This window comes from Hemiscyllium ocellatum, unplaced genomic scaffold (genome assembly GCF_020745735.1).
Source record: "Hemiscyllium ocellatum isolate sHemOce1 unplaced genomic scaffold, sHemOce1.pat.X.cur. scaffold_848_pat_ctg1, whole genome shotgun sequence".
In the NCBI taxonomy this organism is placed as follows: domain Eukaryota; kingdom Metazoa; phylum Chordata; class Chondrichthyes; order Orectolobiformes; family Hemiscylliidae; genus Hemiscyllium; species Hemiscyllium ocellatum.
Window position 1 is genome coordinate 85001 of NW_026869267.1, and position 21919 is coordinate 106919.

The 21919-nt window shown below is 57.8% G+C and overlaps 2 protein-coding genes across 4 annotated transcripts in view; both read right to left on the reverse strand.

Annotated features, from left to right (window-relative positions):
• Positions 1-2253, reverse strand: part of LOC132814498 (phospholipase A and acyltransferase 3-like) — an 8648-nt gene extending 6395 nt beyond the window's left edge. The window contains exon 1 of one of the 2 annotated variants that reach the window (XM_060823506.1): positions 1980-2253. The gene's annotated coding sequence lies outside the window, so the exon portion shown is untranslated. Of the gene's footprint in view, positions 1-1553; positions 1677-1979 lie in introns of those variants that run through there. The other variant, XM_060823507.1, reaches the window with a different exon arrangement.
• bbs1 (Bardet-Biedl syndrome 1) overlaps positions 1-21919 on the reverse strand; it is a 95126-nt gene that overhangs the window by 49600 nt on the left and 23607 nt on the right. The window contains exons 13-17 of one of the 2 annotated variants that reach the window (XR_009644424.1): positions 16520-16678; positions 12801-12934; positions 12071-12205; positions 8799-8885; positions 5787-8285 (exon numbers count right to left, since the gene is read on the reverse strand). Coding sequence is in view for 1 of the 2 variants with exons in the window: in XM_060823509.1 (XP_060679492.1) it covers positions 8199-8285; positions 8799-8885; positions 12071-12205; positions 12801-12934; positions 16520-16678 (602 nt within the window). In the remaining variant the exon portion in view is untranslated. Of the gene's footprint in view, positions 1-4895; positions 8286-8798; positions 8886-12070; positions 12206-12800; positions 12935-16519; positions 16679-21919 lie in introns of those variants that run through there. The other variant, XM_060823509.1, reaches the window with a different exon arrangement.

Below are 21919 nucleotides of genomic sequence, written 5' to 3' on the forward strand. Positions count from 1 at the left end.
TCTGATCCCATATCAATTTACACACTCACACAGCCCTGTCTGTGAGTCTGATCCCGTGTCAATTTACACACTCACACAGCTCTGTCTGTGAGTCTGATCCCGTGTCAATTTACACACTCACACAACCCTGTCTGAGAGTCTGATCCCGTGTCCATTTACACACTCACACAGCTCTGTCTGAGAGTCTGACCCCGTGTCAATTTACACACTCACACAGCCCTGTCGGTGAGTCTGATCCCGTGTCAATTTACACACTCACACAGCTCTGTCTGTGAGTCTGATCCCGTGTCAATTTACACACTCACACAGCCCTGTCTGAGAGTCTGATCCCATATCAATTTACACACTCACACAGCCCTGTCTGTGAGTCTGATCCCGTGTCAATTTACACACTCACACAGCTCTGTCTGTGAGTCTGATCCCGTGTCAATTTACACACTCACACAGCCCTGTCTGAGTCTGATCCCGTGTCAATTTACACACTCACACAGCCCTGTCTGTGAGTCTGATCCCGTGTCAATTTACACACTCACACAGCTCTGAGAGTCTGATCCCGTGTCAATTTACATACTCACACAGCCCTGTCTGTGAGTCTGATCCCGTGTCAATTTACACACTCACACAGCTTTGTCTGAGAGTCTGATCCCGTGTCAATTTACACACTCACACAGCCCTGTCTGAGTCTGATCCCGTGTCAATTTACACACTCACACAGCCCTGTCGGTGAGTCTGATCCCGTGTCAATTTACACACTCACACAGCTCTGTCTGTGAGTCTGATCCCGTGTCAATTTACACACTCACACAGCTCTGTGAGTCTGATCCCGTGTCAATTTACACACTCACACACCTCTGTCTGTGAGTCTGATCCCGTGTCAATTTACACACTCACACAGCTCTGTCTGAGAGTCTGATCCCGTGTCAATTTACACACTCACACAGCTCTGTCTGTGAGTCTGATCCCGTGTCAATTTACACACTCACACACCTCTGTCTGTGAGTCTGATCCCGTGTCAATTTACACACTCACACACCTCTGTCTGTGAGTCCGATCCCGTGTCAATTTACACACTCACACAGCCCTGTGAGTCTAATCCTGTGTCCATTTACACACTCACTCAGCCCTGTCTGAGAGTCTGATCCCTAGTCAATTTACACACTCACACAGCCCTGTCTGAGTCCGATCCCGTGTCAATTTACACACTCACACAGCCCTGAGTCTAATCCAGTGTCCATTTACACACTCACTCAGCCCTGTCTGAGAGTCTGATCCCGAGTCAATTTACACACTCACACAGCTCTGTCTGTGAGTCTGATCCCGTGTCAATTTACACACTCACACAGCCCTGTCTGTGAGTCTGATCCCGTGTCAATTTACACACTCACACAGCTCTGTCTGAGTCTAATCCCGTGTCAATTTACACACTCACACAGCCCTGTCTGAGTCTAATCCTGTGTCAATTTACACACTCACACAGCCCTGAGTCTAATCCCGTGTCAATTTACACACACACACAGCCCTGAGTCTAATCCCGTGTCAATTTACACACTCACACAGCCCTGTCTGTGAAGCACAGTGATGAAGCTGTTGCTCTGAACGGGTCCCAACAGAAGTTACTTCCTGTGTTGCTGCTGGGAGGCGAGTTTTCCTGGCGGTGTTACTGGATGGTCACACACTGACACAACTCAGTCTCTCTCTCTCTCTCTCTCTCCCTCCTGCCCCACCGGGAGAGAAAAGGGAAAGGGTTCCCAAGTTTCCGAGACAGAGCCTGACACTTTTAAACTTGTCGGGAGACTAGGATTGACGCCCGCAACTGCAAGGGAACCTCCACCCACAACCCCCCAGAGTTAGTCAGTCAGCTGGGCGGCTGTGTCTCGAGGCTTCACTGCTGGGTGTGGAGGAGAGGGACAAACCGAGGCTGGGGGTAAAAGGGGGTTAGCAGAGGGTGTAAATAGAGGGTCAGAGAGTGTTGCACTCACCTCGGCTGAAGGATGGGGGACAACGGGGATAATGTCCCTCAGACACAGCTAGGGTGACAGCTGCTCAGAGTGGGAGCGATGATGAATCTTTAGGAATCCCACAATGACTCAGTAGTGAAAGTGAAAGGTCTTTGACGGAGTTAGTGAAACCATGGTGTGTGCGTCTCTCTCTCTCTCTCACTCCTCACCACCCCATCCCCCACCAGCCTGGACGAGCACCAGCGAAGCTGTTCCGAGGCACTGACTGTGTGTTGGCACGTGGGTTAATTTCGGAATGGCTTTATCTGACAGTCAGTGAGCTCACCCACTGGCCTGGGCTAGTTGCTAAGGAAACCTTTATCACACTCAGAATCTGCTCTGTTAACCCCTTCCCTCCCAGACTCACTCGGACTGACCCCAGTACAGCCACAGGCATACGCCAGGACAATTCATCACGCCAATCAATCCCAGGGTGCTGACCCTCCGACAGTGCCTGCTCCCTCAGTGCTGACCCTCCGACAGTGCCCACTCCCTCAGCACTGACCCTCTGACAGTGCCCGCTCCCTCAGTGCTGACCCTCCGACAGTGTGGCACTCCCTCAGCACTGACCCTCCAACAGTGCCCACTCCCTCAGCACTGACCCTCCGACAGTGCCTGCTCCCTCAGTACTGACCCTCCGACAGTGCCCACTCCCTCACCACTGACCCTCCGACAGTGCCCACTCCCTCAGCACTGACCCTCCGACAGTGCCCACTCCCTCACCACTGACCCTCCGACAGTGCCCACTCCCTCAGCACTGACCCTCCGACAGTGCCCACTCCCTCAGCACTGACCCTCCGACAGTGCCCGCTCCCTCAGCGCTGACCCTCCGACAGTGCCCGCTCCCTCAGCGCTGACCCTCCGACAGTGCCCACTCCCTCAGCGCTGACCCTCCGACAGTGCCCACTCCCTCAGCACTGACCCTCCGACAGTGCGACACTGCCTCAGCACTGACCCTCCGACAGTGCGACACTGCCTCAGCACTGACCCTCCGACAGTGCGACACTCCCTCAGCACTGACCCTCCGACAGTGCGGCACTCCCTCGGCACTGACCCTCCGACAGTGCCTGCTCCCTCAGTACTGACCCTCCGACAGTGCCCACTCTCTCAGCACTGACCCTCTGACAGTGCGGCACTCCCTCAGCACTGACCCTCCGACAGTGCGACACTCCCTCAGCACTGACCCTCCGACAGTGCGGCACTCCCTCAGCCTGCTCCCTCAGCACTGACCCTCCTACAGTGCCCACTCTCTCAGCACTGACCCTCTGACAGTGTCCACTCCCTCAGCACTGACCCTCTGACAGTGCGGCACTCCCTCAGCACTGACCCTCCAACAGTGCGGCACTCCCTCAGCCTGCTCCCTCAGCACTGACCCTCCTACAGTGCCCACTCTCTCAGCACTGACCCTCTGACAGTGTCCACTCCCTCAGCACTGACCCTCTGACAATGTGGCACTCCCTCAGCACTGACCCTCCTACAGTGCCCCCTCCCTCAGCACTGACCCTCCGACAATGCCTGCTCCCTCAGCACTGACCCTCCGACAGTGCAGCACTCCCTCAGCACTGACCCTCCGACAGTGCCCACTCCCTCAGTGCTGACCCTCCTACAGTGCCCACTCCCTCAGCACTGACCCTCCTACAGTGCCCACTCCCTCAGCAATGACCCTCCGACAGTGCCCACTCTCTCAGCACTGACCCTCTGACAGTGTCCACTCCCTCAGCACTGACCCTCCAACAGTGCAGCACTCCCTCAGCGCTGACCCTCCGACAATGTCCACTCCCTCAGCACTGACCCTCTGACAGTGCGGCACTCCCTCAGCACTGACCCTCCGACAGTGCCCACTCCCTCAGCACTGACCCTCCGATAGTGCGGCACTCCCTCAGCACTGACCCTCCGACAGTGCCCGCTCCCTCAGCGCTGATCCTCGGACACAATACCAGGATATGGGATCCAGGCACCGTGGGGAGTCTGGGATTCACTGGGGACGAGTGCAGACTCCGCGATGTACAACGCGAGGAACATATCGGTTCCTGTGTGCTGACTTGAGGGGCTGTCTAATTGAGGGTGTTAACCGTGAAGGAAGGATTCGATGGGATTGCCAGGGAAGTACCCCCTGGTGGGGGAGGGGGTGCGGAACATTCGGATGGAGGGTGCGTGAAAGCCTCGGTCCTCCCACCGAGTGGGACAGTAGGATGTGGGACCTACCCTCCCACAAGCCAGGCTGTGTGGGGGTGGGGGAGGGGGGGGGGGGGTGACCTCTCCACATTACACTGGGACTGACGGTGTTTGGGTGGTGGGTGGGTGTGGGGTTAAAGGTTAGGGGACACATTAGGTGCTAACACAGGTCAGCTGGGATGGGAACTGAGTGGTGGGACAAGCTGGAGGCTGAATAGCCTCCTCCTCCTCACTGTGTTGAGAACCGAAGGAAAGGCAGTGTTTTGGTCGCTGGGTGGTGGGACTGGTCACAGGAAAGGGGGTGTCTCTGGCTAAGCCCCATCCCGAATTACCCAGAGGGTAGTTCAGAGTCAGCCCCATCGCTGTGGGTCTGGAGTCACGTGTAGACCCAGACCGGGTAACGATGGTAGTGTCCATCCCTGAAGTGACAAAAGGCTTTTTCCAACAATTGTCAGCGGATTCCTGGTCATCATCACACTCTCAACCGCAGAGTTTCTTCATTTGTTAACCTAAACTGAAAGTCCACGCTGTGATGTGCTGGGACTCCAACACAGCTCCCCCGCTGGGTCTCTGCATTAACGGCCCAGGGATAACACCCGTCTCCTCCCGTTGTGTGTGTGTGTGTGTGTGTGTGTGGTTGAAGTTTGACACTGAATACAGGAGCTGCCAGGGAGGAGGCTGGAGGGGGTGACACGACAAAGCAGGAGCTGGTACGCGTTTACTCCATCCATCAGGTTTATTCCCGAGTCCATCACATTCCGTAAACAAGCGCTGCATTCCCTATGTTACAGATGGGAACGTGACACTGAGCTGAGGGAGGGGCCGCACAGTCAGGAGGGTGGAGGGAGTCAGTCTCACGGCAAGCTCTCACTCCAGCAACTGACACACACACACACACTCACACACACACCCACACATATACACACACTCAAACAGACACACATATACTCAGACACACATATACACACACAGACACACCAACACAGACACAGATACACACGCGCACACACAGACACTCACAGACACGCACGCACACACACAGACACTCACAGACATACACACACACCCACACAGACACACTCTCTCACACCCACACACACAGACACAGACACACCACACACACAGACACACCACACACACACAGACACACATGCTCACACAGACACACTCACACACACCACACAGACACACACACACCACACACACAAAGACAGACATACACACACACACATGTATACACACAGTCACACATACACACACATATACACACTCACAGGCACACACACAGACACATATACACACACCCACAGACACACACGTACACACACACGTACACACAAACACACACAGCACCGTTCGCCATCTCCAATCGTCACCGCAATAAACAACTCCTTCATTAAAGTCTGCTCCCTGTTCTCACAGGGGAAAGGAGCACCTGATTCACACAGAGCAAGATCCCACACACCCTCCCAGTCAGCACTGACCCTCCGACAGTGTCCACTCCCTCAGCACTGACCCTCCGACAGTGTCCACTCCCTCAGCGCTGACCCTCCGACAGTGCCCACTCCCTCAGCGCTGACCCTCCGACAGTGTGGCATTCCCTCAGTGCTGAACCTCCGACAGTGCCCACTCCCTCAGCACTGACCCTCCGACAGCGCCCACTCCCTCAGCGATGACCCTCCGACAGTGTGGCTTTCCCTCAGTGCTGAACCTCCGACAGTGCCCACTCCCTCAGCACTGACCCTCCGACAGCGCCCACTCCCTCAGCGATGACCCTCCAACAGAACCCACTCCCTCAGCGCTGACCCTCTGACAGTGCCCACTTCCTCAGCACTGACCCTCTGACAGTGCCCACTCCCTCAGCGCTGACCCTCTGACAGTGCCCACTCCCTCAGCGCTGACCCTCTGACAGTGCCCATTTCCTCAGCACTGACCCTCTGACAGTGCCCACTTCCTCAGCACTGACCCTCTGACAGTGCCCACTCCCTCAGCGCTGACCCTCTGACAGTGCCCACTTCCTCAGCACTGACCCTCTGACAGTGCCCACTTCCTCAGCACTGACCCTCTGACAGTGCCTGCTCCCTCAGCACAGAGCCTCTGACAATGCCGACTCCCTCAGCACTGATCCTCTGACAGTGCTGCACTCCCTCAGTGCTGACCCTCCGACAGTGCCCACTCCCTCAGCGCTGACCCTCCGACTGTGCCCACTCCCTCAGCACTGACCCTCTAACAGTGCCCCCTACCTCAGCACTGACCCTCCAACAGTGCCCACTCCCTCAGCGCTGACCCTCCCACAGTGCCCACTCCCTCAGCGCTGAGCCTCCCACAGTGCCCACTCCCTCAGCACTGACCCTCCGACAGTGTCCACTCCCTCAGCGCTGACCCTCCGACAGTGCCCACTCCCTCAGCACTGACCCTCCGACAGTGTCCACTCCCTCAGCGCTGACCCTCCGACAGTGCCCACTCCCTCAGCGCTGACCCTCCGACAGAGTGGCATTCCCTCAGTGCTGAACCTCCGACAGTGCCCACTCCCTCAGCACTGACCCTCCGACAGCGCCCACTCCCTCAGCGATGACCCTCCAACAGAACCCACTCCCTCAGCGCTGACCCTCTGACAGTGCCCACTTCCTCAGCACTGACCCTCTGACAGTGCCCACTTCGTCAGCACTGACCCTCTGACAGTGCCCACTTCCTCAGCACTGACCCTCTGACAGTGCCCATTTCCTCAGCACTGACCCTCTGACAGTGCCCACTTCCTCAGCACTGACCCTCTGACAGTGCCCATTTCCTCAGCACTGACCCTCTGACAGTGCCCACTCCCTCAGCACTGACCCTCCGACAGTGTCCACTCCCTCAGCGCTGACCCTCCGACAGTGCCCACTCCCTCAGCACTGACCCTCCGACAGTGTCCACTCCCTCAGCGCTGACCCTCCGACAGTGCCCACTCCCTCAGCGCTGACCCTCCGACAGTGTGGCATTCCCTCAGTGCTGAACCTCCGACAGTGCCCACTCCCTCAGCACTGACCCTCCGACAGCGCCCACTCCCTCAGCGATGACCCTCCAACAGAACCCACTCCCTCAGCGCTGACCCTCTGACAGTGCCCACTTCCTCAGCACTGACCCTCTGACAGTGCCCACTCCCTCAGCGCTGACCCTCTGACAGTGCCCATTTCCTCAGCACTGACCCTCTGACAGTGCCCACTCCCTCAGCACTGACCCTCTGACAGTGCCCACTCCCTCAGCGCTGACCCTCTGACAGTGCCCACTTCCTCAGCACTGACCCTCTGATAGTGCCCACTTCCTCAGCACTGACCCTCTGACAGTGCCCACTTCCTCAGCACTGACCCTCTGACAGTGCCCACTCCCTCAGCGCTGACCCTCTGACAGTGCCCACTTCCTCAGCACTGACCCTCTGACAGTGCCCACTTCCTCAGCACTGACCCTCTGACAGTGCCTGCTCCCTCAGCACAGAGCCTCTGACAATGCCGACTCCCTCAACACTGATCCTCTGACAGTGCTGCACTCCCTCAGCGCTGACCCTCCGACAGTGCCCACTCCCTCAGCGCTGACCCTCCGACTGTGCCCACTCCCTCAGCACTGACCCTCTAACAGTGCCCCCTACCTCAGCACTGACCCTCCAACTGTGCCCAGTCCCTCAGCACTGACCCTCCAACAGTGCCCACTCCCTCAGCACTGACCCTCCAACAGTGCCCACTCCCTCAGCGCTGACCCTCCCACAGTGCCCACTCCCTCAGCGCTGACCCTCCCACAGTGCCCACTCCCTCAGCACTGACCCTCTAACAGTGCCCCCTCCCTCAGCGCTGACCCTCCCACAGTGGCTCGGAATGAGGGTTGTGGGATCTTCCTTCTGTCCTGTGACTGATGATGATGAAGGCGGCTGAAATCTCCGGCCGGTGGAGTGTGGGAACGTTTCCGTTGGTAGCACTGGGTGAGAGTACGGGGGTGCGAGAGCTACTCCTATCAGGGCCAGGCGTGGTCTACCCACCGGGGTCAAGGGCTGGAGCCTCATGCCAGGACCGAGCCCTCACTGACCGGCATGTGGATGTGGGCAGTCAGGATGGGAGCAGAGTGACCCATGGCCAGAACAAACACCTATAATGGAGAGATCACATCGACAGGTATCAGCTGCTGCAGGTCCCTGTACCCCGCCCCCACCGACATAACCCCACAAACATCACCCCAAACCACAAACCCACAGGGAACACCCCCTCCAGCCCCTACACCCCCTCCCTATCTCTGTAACCCCCTCCCTATCTCTGTAACCCCCTCCAGCCCCTACACCCCCTCCCTATCTCTGTAACCCCCTCCAGCCCCTACACCCCCTCCCTATCTCTGTAACCCCCTCCAGCCCCTACACCCCCTCCCTATCTCTGTCCCTCCCTCCAGCCCCTACACTCCCTCCCTATCTCTGTCCCTCCCTCCAGCCCCTACACTCCCTCCCTATCTCTGTAACCCCCTCCAGCCCCCACACCCCCTCCCTATCCCTGTAACCCCCACCAGCCCCTACACCCCCTCCCTATCTCTGTCCCTCCCTCCAGCCCCTACACCCCCTCCCTCTGTCCCTCCCTCCAGCCCCTCTCTATCTCGGTGATGAGGTGACCTTACCTTGATGGTGTCAGAGACTCCCCTGTCACTCAGACTCTGCACGAAGGTGACTATGGGATATGTCAGCCCGGGCACCAGCATCGGTACCTACAACGTTACACACACACACACACACAGACAGGAGCTGGTCAGTTTGATCGCCTTCTCCCAGAGTATCCACTCCTTTCCTCTACAGCAACCCCCACACAGCTGCTTATCCCAGCACAATATCATCCAACACACAGCAATGGGCAATACTGGGGGAGAGGGCACTGTCAGAGGGTCAGTGCCAAGGGAGTGGGCACTGTCAGAGGGTCAGTGCCAAGGGAGTGGGCACTGTCAGAGGGTCAGTGCTGTGGGAGTGGGCACTGTCAGAGGGTCAGTGCTGTGGGAGTGGGCACTGTCGGAGGGTCAGTGTTGAGGGAGTGGTCACTGTCGCAGGGTCAGTGCTGAGGTAGTGGGCACTGTCAGAGGGTCAGTGCTGAGGGAGTGGGCACTGTCAGAGCGTCAGTGCTGAGGGAGTGGGCACTGTCGGAGAGTCAGCACTGTCGAAGGATCAGTGCTGAGGGATTGGGCACTGTCAGAGGGTCAGCACTGAGGGAGTGAGCACTGTTGGAGGGTCAGTGCTGAGGGAGCGAGGCACTGTCAGAGGGTCAGCACTGAGGGAGTGCCGCACTGTCAGAGGGTCAGCACTGAGGGAGTGAGCACTGTTGGAGGGTCAGTGCTGAGGGAGTGCCGCACTGTTGGAGGGTCAGTGCTGAGGGAGTGGGCACTGTCGGAGGGTCAGTGCTGAGGGAGTGCCGCACTGTCGAAGGGTCAGTGCTGAGGGAGTGGGCACTGTAGGAGAGTCAGCACTGAGGGAGTGGGCACTGTCGGAGGGTCAGTGCTGAGGGAGTGCCGCACTATCGGAGGGTCAGTGCTGAGGGAGTGGGCACTGTCGGAGGGTCAGTGCTGAGGGAGTGGGCACTGTCGGAGGGTCAGTGCTGAGGGAGTGCCGCACTGAGGGAGTGGGCACTGTCGGAGGGTCAGCGCTGAGGGAGTGGGCACTGTCGGAGGGTCAGTGCTGAGGGAGTGCCGCACTGTCGGAGGGTCAGTGCTGAGGGAGTGCCGCACTGTCGGAGGGTCAGTGCTGAGGGAGTGGGCACTGTCGGAGGGTCAGTGCTGAGGGAGTGGGCACTGTCGGAAGGTCAGTGCTGAGGGAGTGGGCACTGTCGGAGGGTCAGTGCTGAGGGAGTGCCGCACTGAGGGAGTGGGCACTGTCGGAGGCTCAGCGCTGAGGGAGTGGGCACTGTCGGAGGGTCAGTGCTGAGGGAGTGCCGCACTGAGGGAGTGGGCACTGTCGGAGGCTCAGCGCTGAGGGAGTGGGCACTGTCGGAGGGTCAGTGCTGAGGGAGTGCCGCACTGTCGGAGGGTCAGTGCTGAGGGAGTGCCGCACTGTCGGAGGGTCAGTGCTGAGGGAGTGCCGCACTGTCGGAGGGTCAGTGCTGAGGGAGTGCCGCACTGTCGGAGGGTCAGTGCTGAGGGAGTGCCGCACTGTCGGAGGGTCAGTGCTGAGGGAGTGCCGCACTGTCGGAGGGTCAGTGCTGAGGGAGTGCCGCACTGTCGGAGGGTCAGTGCTGAGGGAGTGCCGCACTGTCGGAGGGTCAGTGCTGAGGGAGTGCCGCACTGTCGGAGGGTCAGTGCTGAGGGAGTGCCGCACTGTCGGAGGGTCAGTGCTGAGGGAGTGCCGCACTGTCGGAGGGTCAGTGCTGAGGGAGTGCCGCACTGTCGGGAGTGGGTGCGGGGGTGTGGGTGGGAGGAGGAGGAGCGGAGGGGAGCGTGCCAAACCTCCTGCCTGTGTGCACCCAGCTGAGTGGGGAGGTCAGTTGCTGCAGTGTGCGGTGTGCTGCGGAGTTACAGATGCTCTTGCGACACGGCCTGTGGCTCCCCACTTCCCCGTTGTCTGGGGACGGTGTTCCTGGAAAGGTCATGCTTTTGCAGCCCGTCACAGCCAGTGGGGGACGGGTGGAGGGGAGCGGCGCGGTCACCGATATTCGGAAGTGAAAGGTGAACAGCGCGTGACCAAGGTCAGCACCCTCTCACACACACAGAATGACAAGTGTCAGCAGGGACTGTTACCCATGACCCGGTCCTGCCTCCAGCCCACACCCAACTCCCAACACTGTCAGCCTCTTCCACCGTCAGCACTTGGGCAGGATCGAGTCAATGAAAGGCTGTCTCTCTCTGACAGACGGAACAGTCACACCGGGGATAGCAGGGTGATCAGAACGCACACGTCACACAACCAGCAGGAGACGGGAGGGCCGTGCTGGGGACATGGAAGCAGGGAGACATTTCACTCAGGCATTGACACTGTAGCTCAGCGGATCGCACTGCTACCTCCCAGCGCCAGGGACCCAGGTTCAACCCCACCTTCAGGTGACTGTCTGTGTGGGGTTTGCACATTCTCCGCCCCTCCCTCGGGTCAGCGTGGGTTTACTCCGGGTGTTCCAGTTTCCTTCCACAGCCCAAAGATGTACAGTTAGGGTGGATTGGCCATGGGAAATTGTCCCATAATGCCCAGGGATGTGCAGGTTAGGGTGGATTGGCCATGGGAAATTGTCCCATAGTGTCCAGGGATGTGCAGGTTAGGGTGGATTGGCCATGGGAAATTGTCCCATAGTGTCCAGGGATGTGCAGGTTAGGGTGGATTGGCCGTGGGAAATTGTCCCATAGTGTCCAGGGATGTGCAGGTTAGGGTGGATTGGCCGTGGGAAATTGTCCCATAGTGTCCAGGGATGTGCAGGTTAGGGTGGATTGGCCGTGGGAAATTGTCCCATAGTGTCCAGGGATGTGCAGGTTAGGGTGGATTGGCCATGGAAAATTGTCCCATAGTGCCCAGGGATGTACAGGTTAGGGTGGATTGGCCGTGGGAAATTGTCCCATAGTGTCCAGGGATGTGCAGGTTAGGGTGGATTGGCCATGGGAAATTGTCCCATAGTGTCCAGGGATGTGCAGGTTAGGGTGGATTGGCCATGGAAAATTGTCCCATAGTGCCCAGGGATGTACAGGTTAGGGTGGATTGGCCATGGAAAATTGTCCCATAGTGCCCAGGGATGTGCAGGTTAGGGTGGGTTGGCCGTGGAACATGCAAGGTTACAGGGATAAGGTCTGGGTCGGGGGTGAATGGACTCGATGGACCGAATGGCCTGCCTCCATGCTGCAAGGATCCTATGATTCATCAAACCAGCCCACTTGGCAGCCTCCAGCCCCACCCAGCCTGGGACCCTGCTGTGCGAGTGGGTTCTCGGTACCTTAAAGAAAGCTCGCTTGATGGAGTAGAGGTTCTCATCGAACAGGAAGCTGAGGTGCAGGTTGATCGCTGGTCTGGTGGCCGACGTGTTCTGTATGTTCAGGGTCAGCTTAAACACCGGCCCGATCCCCTGGACCTGCGGCAGGGACACACCACTCAGACTCTGTTTGCAGATACCCTCCACCACGACCCCCAAACCCGAGCACCGTTTAAGGGGGGAGGGGCAGGGGGGGAGGTGTGCCGATTCTGAAAGGGAGAGCGCGGATGTGGTGCACCTCTGTGCCAAGGTCACCGGATCTGGACAGTCCGGTCACTGAAGTGACCCAGATCGAATGTTTCACCAATACAGACGTGAACAGGGCAGCCACACCACCACTGAGAATGATCTGCTCCCAGAATCTGCTCGAGACACACCCGAGCTTCACATGACTTCCCCCAACACCGTTCTGCTCTCTGTACTTCAGGAGGCCTGTTGAGAGGAGGGGGCAGAACGAGATTGACCTGGGATACTGACCAGGGAAGAGGTCAGGCTGGGGAAGCAGAGGACATCGACCCCAGCGGGACTGAAGCCATCCAATGGACTGGATGTTAGTGAGGCAGAATGTTCTCCCGCAGAGAGAGGGCACGGATTCAGGCCAAAGTCACAGGCCCCAGTCCAACAGTCATGTACTTGTTGCCACGCTGGGCTACAGGGGGCAGATAGAGAGGCCAGGACAAAGAAGTGCACTCACCACAGCATTCATCTTCAGGGGCTCCTGCAGGTCAGCGGAGACAGGCCCCATACTGGCTTCGAGAGCCCTGGCGTATTCCCGAGCCGCGCTGAGACGTAGACGGTACAGGTCCATCTGGAAGGCCCGATGCATAGCTGCCACACACAGGAGGGAATAAAACACGGCCCGTTACCGGGAATCCACACCCAGGAGGGAATAAAACACGGCCCGTTACCGGGAATCCACACCCGGGGGGGGAATAAAACACGGCCCGTTACCGGGAATCCACACCCGGGGGGGGAATAAAACACGGCCCGTTACCGGGAATCCTCACCCAGGAGGGAATAAAACACGGCCCGTTACCGGGAATCCTCACCCGGGGGGGAATAAAACACGGCCCGGTACCGGGAATCCACACCCGGGGGGGAATAAAACACGGCCCGTTACCGGGAATCCACACCCGGGGGGAATAAAACACGGCCCGTTACCGGGAATCCTCACTCAGGGGGGAATAAAACACGGCCCGTTACCGGGAATCCTCACCCAGGGGGGGAATAAAACACGGCCCGTTACCGGGAATCCACACCCAGGGGGAATAAAACACGGCCCGTTACCGGGAATCCTCACCCAGGAGGGAATAAAACACGGCCCGTTACCGGGAATCCACACCCAGGGGGAATAAAACACGGCCCGTTACCGGGAATCCTCACCCAGGAGGGAATAAAACACGGCCCGTTACCGGGAATCCTCACCCAGGGGGGGAATAAAACACGGCCCGTTACCGGGAATCCTCACCCAGGAGGGAATAAAACACGGCCCGGTACCGGGAATCCACACCCAGGGGGGGAGTAAAACACGGCCCGTTACCGGGAATCCTCACCCAGGAGGGAATAAAACACGGCCCGTTACCGGGAATCCACACCCAGGGGGGAATAAAACACGGCCCGTTACCGGGAATCCACACCCGGGGGGGAATAAAACACGGCCCGTTACCGGGAATCCTCACCCGGGGGGAATAAAACACGGCCCGTTACCGGGAATCCTCACCCAGGAGGGAATAAAACACGGCCCGTTACCGGGAATCCACACCCAGGGGGGAATAAAACACGGCCCGTTACCGGGAATCCTCACCCGGGGGGGAATAAAACACGGCCCGTTACCGGGAATCCTCACTCAGGGGGGAATAAAACACGGCCCGTTACCGGGAATCCACACCCAGGAGGGAATAAAACACGGCCCGTTACCGGGAATCCACACCCAGGGGGAATAAAACACGGCCCGTTACCGGGAATCCACACCCGGGGGGGGAGGAAAACACGGCCCGTTACCAGGAATCCTCACCCAGGGGGGAATAAAACACGGCCCCTTACCGGGAATCCTCACTCAGGGGGAATAAAACACGGCCCGTTACCGGGAATCCACACCCAGGGGGGAATAAAACACGGTCCGTTACCGGGAATCCACACCCGGGGGGGAATAAAACACGGCCCGTTACCGGGAATCCACACCCAGGGGGGGAGTAAAACACGGCCCGTTACCGGGAATCCACACCCGGGGGGGGAGTAAAACACGGCCCGTTACCGGGAATCCTCACCCGGGGGGGAATAAAACACGGCCCGTTACCGGGAATCCTCACCCGGGGGGGAATAAAACACGGCCCGTTACCGGGAATCCTCACCCGGGGGGGAATAAAACACGGCCCGTTACCGGGAATCCACACCCGGGGGGGAATAAAACACGGCCCGTTACCGGGCATCCTCACCCGGGGGGGAATAAAACACAGCCCGTTACCGGGAATCCACACCCGGGGGGAATAAAACACGGTCCGTTACCGGGAATCCACACCCAGGGGGGAATAAAACACGGTCCGTTACCGGGAATCCTCACCCGGGGGGGGAATAAAACACGGCCCGTTACCGGGAATCCACACCCAGGGGGGAATAAAACACGGCCCGTTACCGGGAATCCACACTCAGGGGGGAATAAAACACGGCCCGTTACCGGGAATCCTCACCCAGGGGGGAATAAAACACGGCCCGTTACCGGGAATCCTCACCCGGGGGGGGAATAAAACACGGCCCGTTACCGGGAATCCACACTCAGGGGGGAATAAAACACGGCCCGTTACCGGGAATCCTCACCCAGGAGGGAATAAAACACGGTCCGTTACCGGGAATCCTCACCCAGGGGGGAATAAAACACGGTCCGTTACCGGGAATCCTCACCCAGGAGGGAATAAAACACGGTCCGTTACCGGGAATCCTCACCCAGGGGGGAGTAAAACACGGTCCGTTACCGGGAATCCTCACCCAGGAGGGAATAAAACACGGCCCGTTACCGGGAATCCACACCCGGGGGGGAATAAAACACGGCCCGTTACCGGGAATCCACACCCGGGGGGGAATAAAACACGGCCCGTTACCGGGAATCCTCACTCAGGAGGGAATAAAACACAGCCCGTTACCGGGAATCCACACCCGGGGGGGAATAAAACACGGCCCGTTACCGGGAATCCACACCCGGGGGGGGTATAAAACACGGCCCGTTACCGGGAATCCACACCCAGGAGGATAGGAGACTGCAGGCTGGCCCCAGTGTGCCCGGCTAAGTCCGGGATTTGCACGAACAGTCTGCAGAGTGCACACTCAGACGAATGTCACACTGCAACAGGGTAGAACACAAAGATACAGCAACCCATCTCTTGTGTCTGGAGCGAGGCCTGAGTGATTATACAGCCACGACTCTAATCCTGTAACTATCCTCACTAACTACACTGTCAGAGAAAGCACACTCTGTTTTTATCAAGGGAAACGGCAATGGCCCCAGTCAGGATTTATGTTCATTGTGCTGCACAGATACAGCACATTCGGTACACTCTGTGCTGCATTGTCCTGATCAAACACACTCTGGAGACCGGGCCCTGTTTATACAGACTCTGGAGACCGGGCCCTGTTTATACACACTCTGGGGACCGGGCCCTGTTTATACAGACTCTGGAGACCGGGCCCTGTTTATACAGACTCTGGAGACCGGGCCCTGTTTATACAGACTCTGGAGACCGGGCCCTGTTTATACAGACTCTGGGGACCGGGCCCTGTTTATACAGACTCTGGAGACCGGGCCCTGTTTATACAGACTCTGGGGACCGGGCCCTGTTTATACAGACTCTGGGGACCGGGCCCTGTTTATACAGACTCTGGAGACCGGGCCCTGTTTATACAGACTCTGGAGACCGGGCCCTGTTTATACAGACTCTGGGGACCGGGCCCTGTTTATACAGACTCTGGAGACCGGGCCCAGTTTATACAGACTCTGGAGACCGGGCCCTGTTTATACAGACTCTGGAGACCGGGCCCTGTTTATACAGACTCTGGGGACCGGGCCCTGTTTATACAGACTCTGGGGACCGGGCCCTGTTTATACAGACTCTGGGGACTGGGCCCTGTTTAAATAGTCTCTCGACTGGGTGCTGCAGTGTGCTGTTTAAACAGCCACCCTTTGATGTTTCGTAGAAAGGTCAAACATATTCTGCTGCAAATAGCCCCCTGCCTGTCTGGGAGAGATTGTTCCACTCTACCCTGTAAACTGAGATAGTGTGATGCCTCTGCAGTAGAACAGCACACTGCCTACAGGTGTCCCTGTCAGCCCAGGCACCCGGAGATCCCAGGGCTGGGCTTCGGTCACTGCTCCCCCCCTCCACCTCGGTATTGATGTAGAAATGCTTTGTTGGTGTTACTCACCCACAGCGTTCTCCCTCTCCCTCAGGGTCTGGTCCACATACAGTTTGGTTTTCTTTGGGATGCTCAGCTTAATGCTCTGCGCCAGAGGGGGCCCAGGGCTGGTGTCTTTGTCCTCGAACACGGCGGTTCTCTTCAGGATCTTAATGATGAGCCCACCCCCTGTGAGGGAAGAGGGAGAGCTGCCAGTTAGAGGGAGCAGTTAACAGCAGCACACACAGTGACTGACCAGGCTATAGGAAGCTGCAGCAGCAGCAGGCACACAAGGTGAAAGTGAGACACAAGGAAGGCTTCCTGAAAATGTGTTGCTGGAAAAGCACAGCAGGTCAGGCAGCATCCGAGGAGCAGAAAAATCGACGTTTCGGGCAAAAGCCCTTCATCAGGAATACAGGCAGCAAGCCTGAAGGGTGCAGAGATAAGTGAGAGGAGGGTGGGGGTGGGAGAAAGTAGCATAGAGTACAATAGGTGAGGGGGGGGGAGGGGATGAAGGTGATAGCTGAAAATGTGTTGCTGGTTAAAGCGCAGCAGGTCAGGCAGCATCCAAGGAACAGGAGATTCGACGTTTCGGGCACAAGCCCTTCATCAGGAATGAGGAGAGGGTGCCAGGCAGGCTAAGATAAAAGGTAGGGAGGAGGGACTTGGGGGAGGGGCGATGGAGATGTGATAGGTGGAAGGAGGTCAAGGTGAGGGTGATAGGCCGGAGTGGGGTGGGGGCGGAGAGGTCAGGAAGAAGATTGCAGGTTAGGAAGGCGGTGCTGAGTTCGAGGGAATCGACTGAGACAAGGTGGGGGGAGGGGAAATGAGGAAACTGGAGAAATCTGAGTTCATCCCTTGTGGTTGGAGGGTTCCCAGGCGGAAGATGAGGCGCTCCTCCTCCAACCGTCGTGTTGTTATGTTCTGCCGGTGGAGGAGTCCAAGGATCTGCATGTCCTCGGTGGAGTGGGAGGGAGAGTTAAAGTGTTGAGCCACGGGTGGTTGGGTTGGTTGGTCCGGGCGTCCCTGAGGTGTTCCCTGAAGCGTTCCGCAAGTAGGCGGCCCGTCTCCCCAATGTAGAGGAGGCCACATCGGGTGCAGCGGATGCAATAGATGATGTGTGTGGAGGTGCAGGTGAATTTGTGGCGGATATGGAAGGATTTCTTGGGGCCTTGGAGGGAAGTGAGGGAGGAGGTGTGGGCGCAAGTTTTGCATTTCCTGCGGTTGCAGGGGAAGGTGCCGGGAGTGGAGGTTGGGTTGGTGGGGGGGTGTGGACCTGACGAGGGAGTCACGAAGGGAGTGGTCTTTGCGGAACGCTGATAGGGGAGGGGAGGGAAATATATCCCTGGTGGTGGGGTCCGTTTGGAGGTGGCGGAAATGACGGTGGATGATACGCTGTATACGGAGGTTGGTGGGGTGGTAGGTGAGAACCAGTGGGGTTCTGTCCTGGTGGCGGTTGGAGGGGCGGGGCTCAAGGGCGGAGGAGCGGGAAGTGGAGGAGATGCGGTGGAGGGCATCGATGATCACGTCTGGGGGGAATCTGCGATCCTTGAAGAAGGAGGCCATCTGGGCTGTACGGTATTGGAACTGGTCCTCCTGGGAGCAGATGCGGCGGAGACGAAGGAATTGGGAATATGGGATGGCGTTTTTACAGGGGGCAGGGTGGGAGGAGGTGTAGTCCAGGTAGCTGTGGGAGTCAGTCGGTTTATAGTAGATGTCTGTGTTGATTCGGTCGCCCGAGATAGAAATGGAAAGGTCTAGGAAGGGGAGGGAGGAGTCTGAGACAGTCCAGGTGAATTTGAGGTCGGGATGGAAGGTGTTGGTAAAGTTGATGAACTGTTCAACCTCCTCGTGGGAGCACGAGGCAGCGCCGATACAGTCATCGATGTAGCGGAGGAAAAGGTGGGGGGTGGTGCCAGTGTAGTTGCGGAAGATGGACTTCCACATATCCTACAAAGAGACAGGCATAGCTGGGGCCCATGCGGGTGCCCATGGCAACTCCTTTAGTTTGGAGGAAGTGGGAGGATTGGAAAGAGAAGTTATTCAGGGTGAGGACCAGTTCAGTCAGTCGAAGGAGGGTGTCAGTGGAAGGGTACTGGTTGGTGCGGCGGGAAAGGAAGAAGCGGAGGGCTTTGAGTCCTTCGTGATGGGGGATGGAGGTGTACAGGGACTGGATGTCCATCGTGAAGATAAGGTGTTAGGGACCGGGGAAGCGAAAATCATGGAGGTGGTGGAGGGTGTGGGTGGTGTCCCGAACGTAGGTGGGGAGTTCTTGGACTAAAGGGGACAGGACCGTGTCGAGGTACGCGGAGATGAGTTCGGTGGGGCAGGAGCAGGCTGAGACAATGGGTCGGCCGGGGCAGGCAGGTTTGTGGATTTTGGGCAGGAGGTAGAAACGGGCGGTGCGGAGTTGTGGGACTATGAGGTTGGAGGCGGTGGATGGGAGATCCCCTGAGGTGATGAGGTTATGGATGGTCTGGGAGATGATGGTTTGGTGGTGGGAGGTGGGGTCATGGTCGAGGGGGCGATAAGAGGAGGCGCCCGCGAGCTGGCGTTTGGCCTCAGCGGTATAAAGGCCGGTGCGCCAAACTACTACCGCGCCTCCCTTGTCTGCCGGTTTGATGGTGAGGTTGGGGTTGGAGCGGAGGGAGTGGAGGGCTGCACGTTCTGAGGGTGAGAGGTTGGAGTGGGTGAGAGGGGTGGACAGGTTGAGTGGTTAATGTCGCGGCGTCAGTTGGCTATAAATAGATCGAGGGCGGGTAAGAGGCCAGCACGGGGTGTCCAGGTGGATGAGGTGTGTTGGAGGCAGGAGAAAAGGTCGTCAGGGGGTGGGCGGGAGTCTTGTTTGTAAAAGTAGGCATGGAGGCGAAGGCGGCGGAAGAATTGTTCAATATCTTGCAGCGTGTTGAACTCATTGATCCGAGGGTGTAGGGGAATGAAGGTGAGGCCTCTGCTGAGGATTGATCTTTCATCCTCAGAGAGGGGGAGGTCTGGAGGGATGGTGAAGATCGGCAAGGTTGGGAGCTAGGACCTGGTGTGGGACTGGAGCTGGGGGTGGGGGCGGGGGCAGAGATCGACGTAGGGGCGGGGTTGGACATGGTGGCGAAACTCGGTGTGTGGGGGGCGGGGTTACACGTGGTGACGAAAGACGGCGTTGGGGCGGAGACACCTGAGGCGTTGTGGTCGTGCAGGTTAGTGATGTCAGTGGGGGCGGAAGTGGCTGCGGCGACGACAACCGAAGGGGCGAAATGGTTGTGGCGACGAAAGAACCGTTGTCATTCCCGGTAGCCGCGGGGGTCGCGAGTCCGTTGGCGATCTTCCTGGCGATCGTGGAAGTGGTTGTCTGTGCGGCGATCGTGGAGGCTGTGAGGTCGGTGGGGGCGGAAGTGACGTCACGGTCGGCGGCGGCTGTTGGTGCCGCGGGCGCTGTAGCGGCCGCGTGTGTAATGGCGTCCGACAGATTGCAGAGGCCGATGGAAGATGAAGGTGATAGGTCAGGGAGGAGAGGGTGGAGTGGATAGGTGACAGGCCGGTCATGGGGACAGTGCTGAGCTGGAAGTTTGGAACTAGGGTGAGGTGGGGGAAGGGCAATGTTGAAGTCCACATTGATGCCCTGGGGTTGAAGTGTTCCGAAGCGGAAGATGAGGCGTTCTTCCTCCAGGCGTCTGGTGGTGAGGGAGCGGCGGTGAAGGAAGCCCAGGACCTCCATGTCCTCAGCACAGTGGGAGGGGGAGTTGAAATGTTGGGCCACGGGGCGGTGTGATTGATTGGTGCGGGTGTCCCGGAGATGTTCCCTAAAGCGCTCTGCTAGGAGGGGCCCAGTCTCCCCAATGTAGAGGAGACCGCATTGGGAGCAACGGATACAATAAATGATATTAGTGGATGTGCAGGTAAAACTTTGATGGATGTGGAAGGCTCCTTTAGGGCCTTGGATAGAGGTGAGGGAGGAGGTGTGGGCACAGGTTTGCAGTTCCTGCAATGGCAGGGGAAGGTGCCAGGATGGGAGGGTGGGTTGTGGGGGGTGGCGCCACCAGAGGGAGCTTTACTTTGTATCTAACCCCGTGCTGTCCCTGTCCTGGGGGTGTTTGATGGGGTACAGTGTAGAGGGAGCTTTACCCTGTATCTAACCCCGTGCTGTCCCTGTCCCTGGGAGTGTTTGATGGGGTACAGTGTAGAGGTAGCTTTACTCTGTATCTAACCCCGTGCTGTCCCTGTCCTGGGAGTGTTTGATGGGGGGACAGTGTAGTGGGAGCTTTACCCTGTATCTAACCCCGTGCTGTCCCTGTCCTGGGAGTATTTGATGGGGGGGACAGTGTAGGGGGAGCTTTACTCTGTATCTAACCCCGTGCTGTCCATGTCCATGGGAGTGTTTGATGGGGGGAACAGTGTTGAGGGAGCTTTACTCTGTATCTATCCCTGTGCTGTCCATGTCCCGGGAGTGTTTGATGGGGTGACAGCAGACAGAGTGCTTTACAACCACACAGTTGTACAGAACAGAAACGGACCTTTCAGTCAAACCCTTCCAACGTTCTCAAACTAAACGATTTCAGAAAAGTGGTTTCGATGAGAGGGATGGAGATTTCTCCTCTCTGAAAGTAATACTGGTGGGGAATGAAGATGTGATCCAGCAGTTGTATGCAGCCCTGGTCAAACCATATCCAGACTACCCTGCACTGGTTCGTTCTCCTAATCTAAAGGTTTGTTAACCAAGGAGGGAGCACAAGGGAGCATCACCAGATGAATTCCTGGGTGACAGTATGTCCTGGGTGGAGAGACTGAGGAACCCAAGTCCAGAGGTTTGTCAAAAGGAGGTGTCATCTCATTGTAACTAACAGGCTGTGATGGGATGGATGTGAAAAGGATGGTTCCCCTGTCTGGGGCTCTCTCGAACCAGGGAACACATCCCGAGGTATGGTGTAGGCCACCGAGGATTGACAGGGAGAGTACCGAAGGGTGGGGAAGTTTGGGAATTCTCTGCAACAGCGGAGGCTCAGTCAGTGAAAATGTGCAGGATTAGCATCGATAGGTTTATAGATATTAAAGATATCACAGGATATGGCATCGGGGTAAATCACATAATCCCTACCATGTGGAAACAGGCCATTCGGCCCAACAGGGCCACAGTGACCCTCCCAGGAGCTTCCCACTTAGACCTGTCCCTGCACCCGATTCCTGTAACCCTGCATTTCCCACGGCCACTCCACCCTAACCTGTACATGCCTGGGGACTATGGGACAATTCCCCACGGCCACTCCACCCTAACCTATACATCCCTGGACACTATGGGACAATTTCCCACGGCCACTCCACCCTAACCTATACATCCCTGGGCACTATGGGACAATTTCCCAAGGTCAACCCACCCTGACCTGCACATCCTTGGATACTATGGGACAATTTCCCATGGCCAATCCACCCTAACCTGTACAT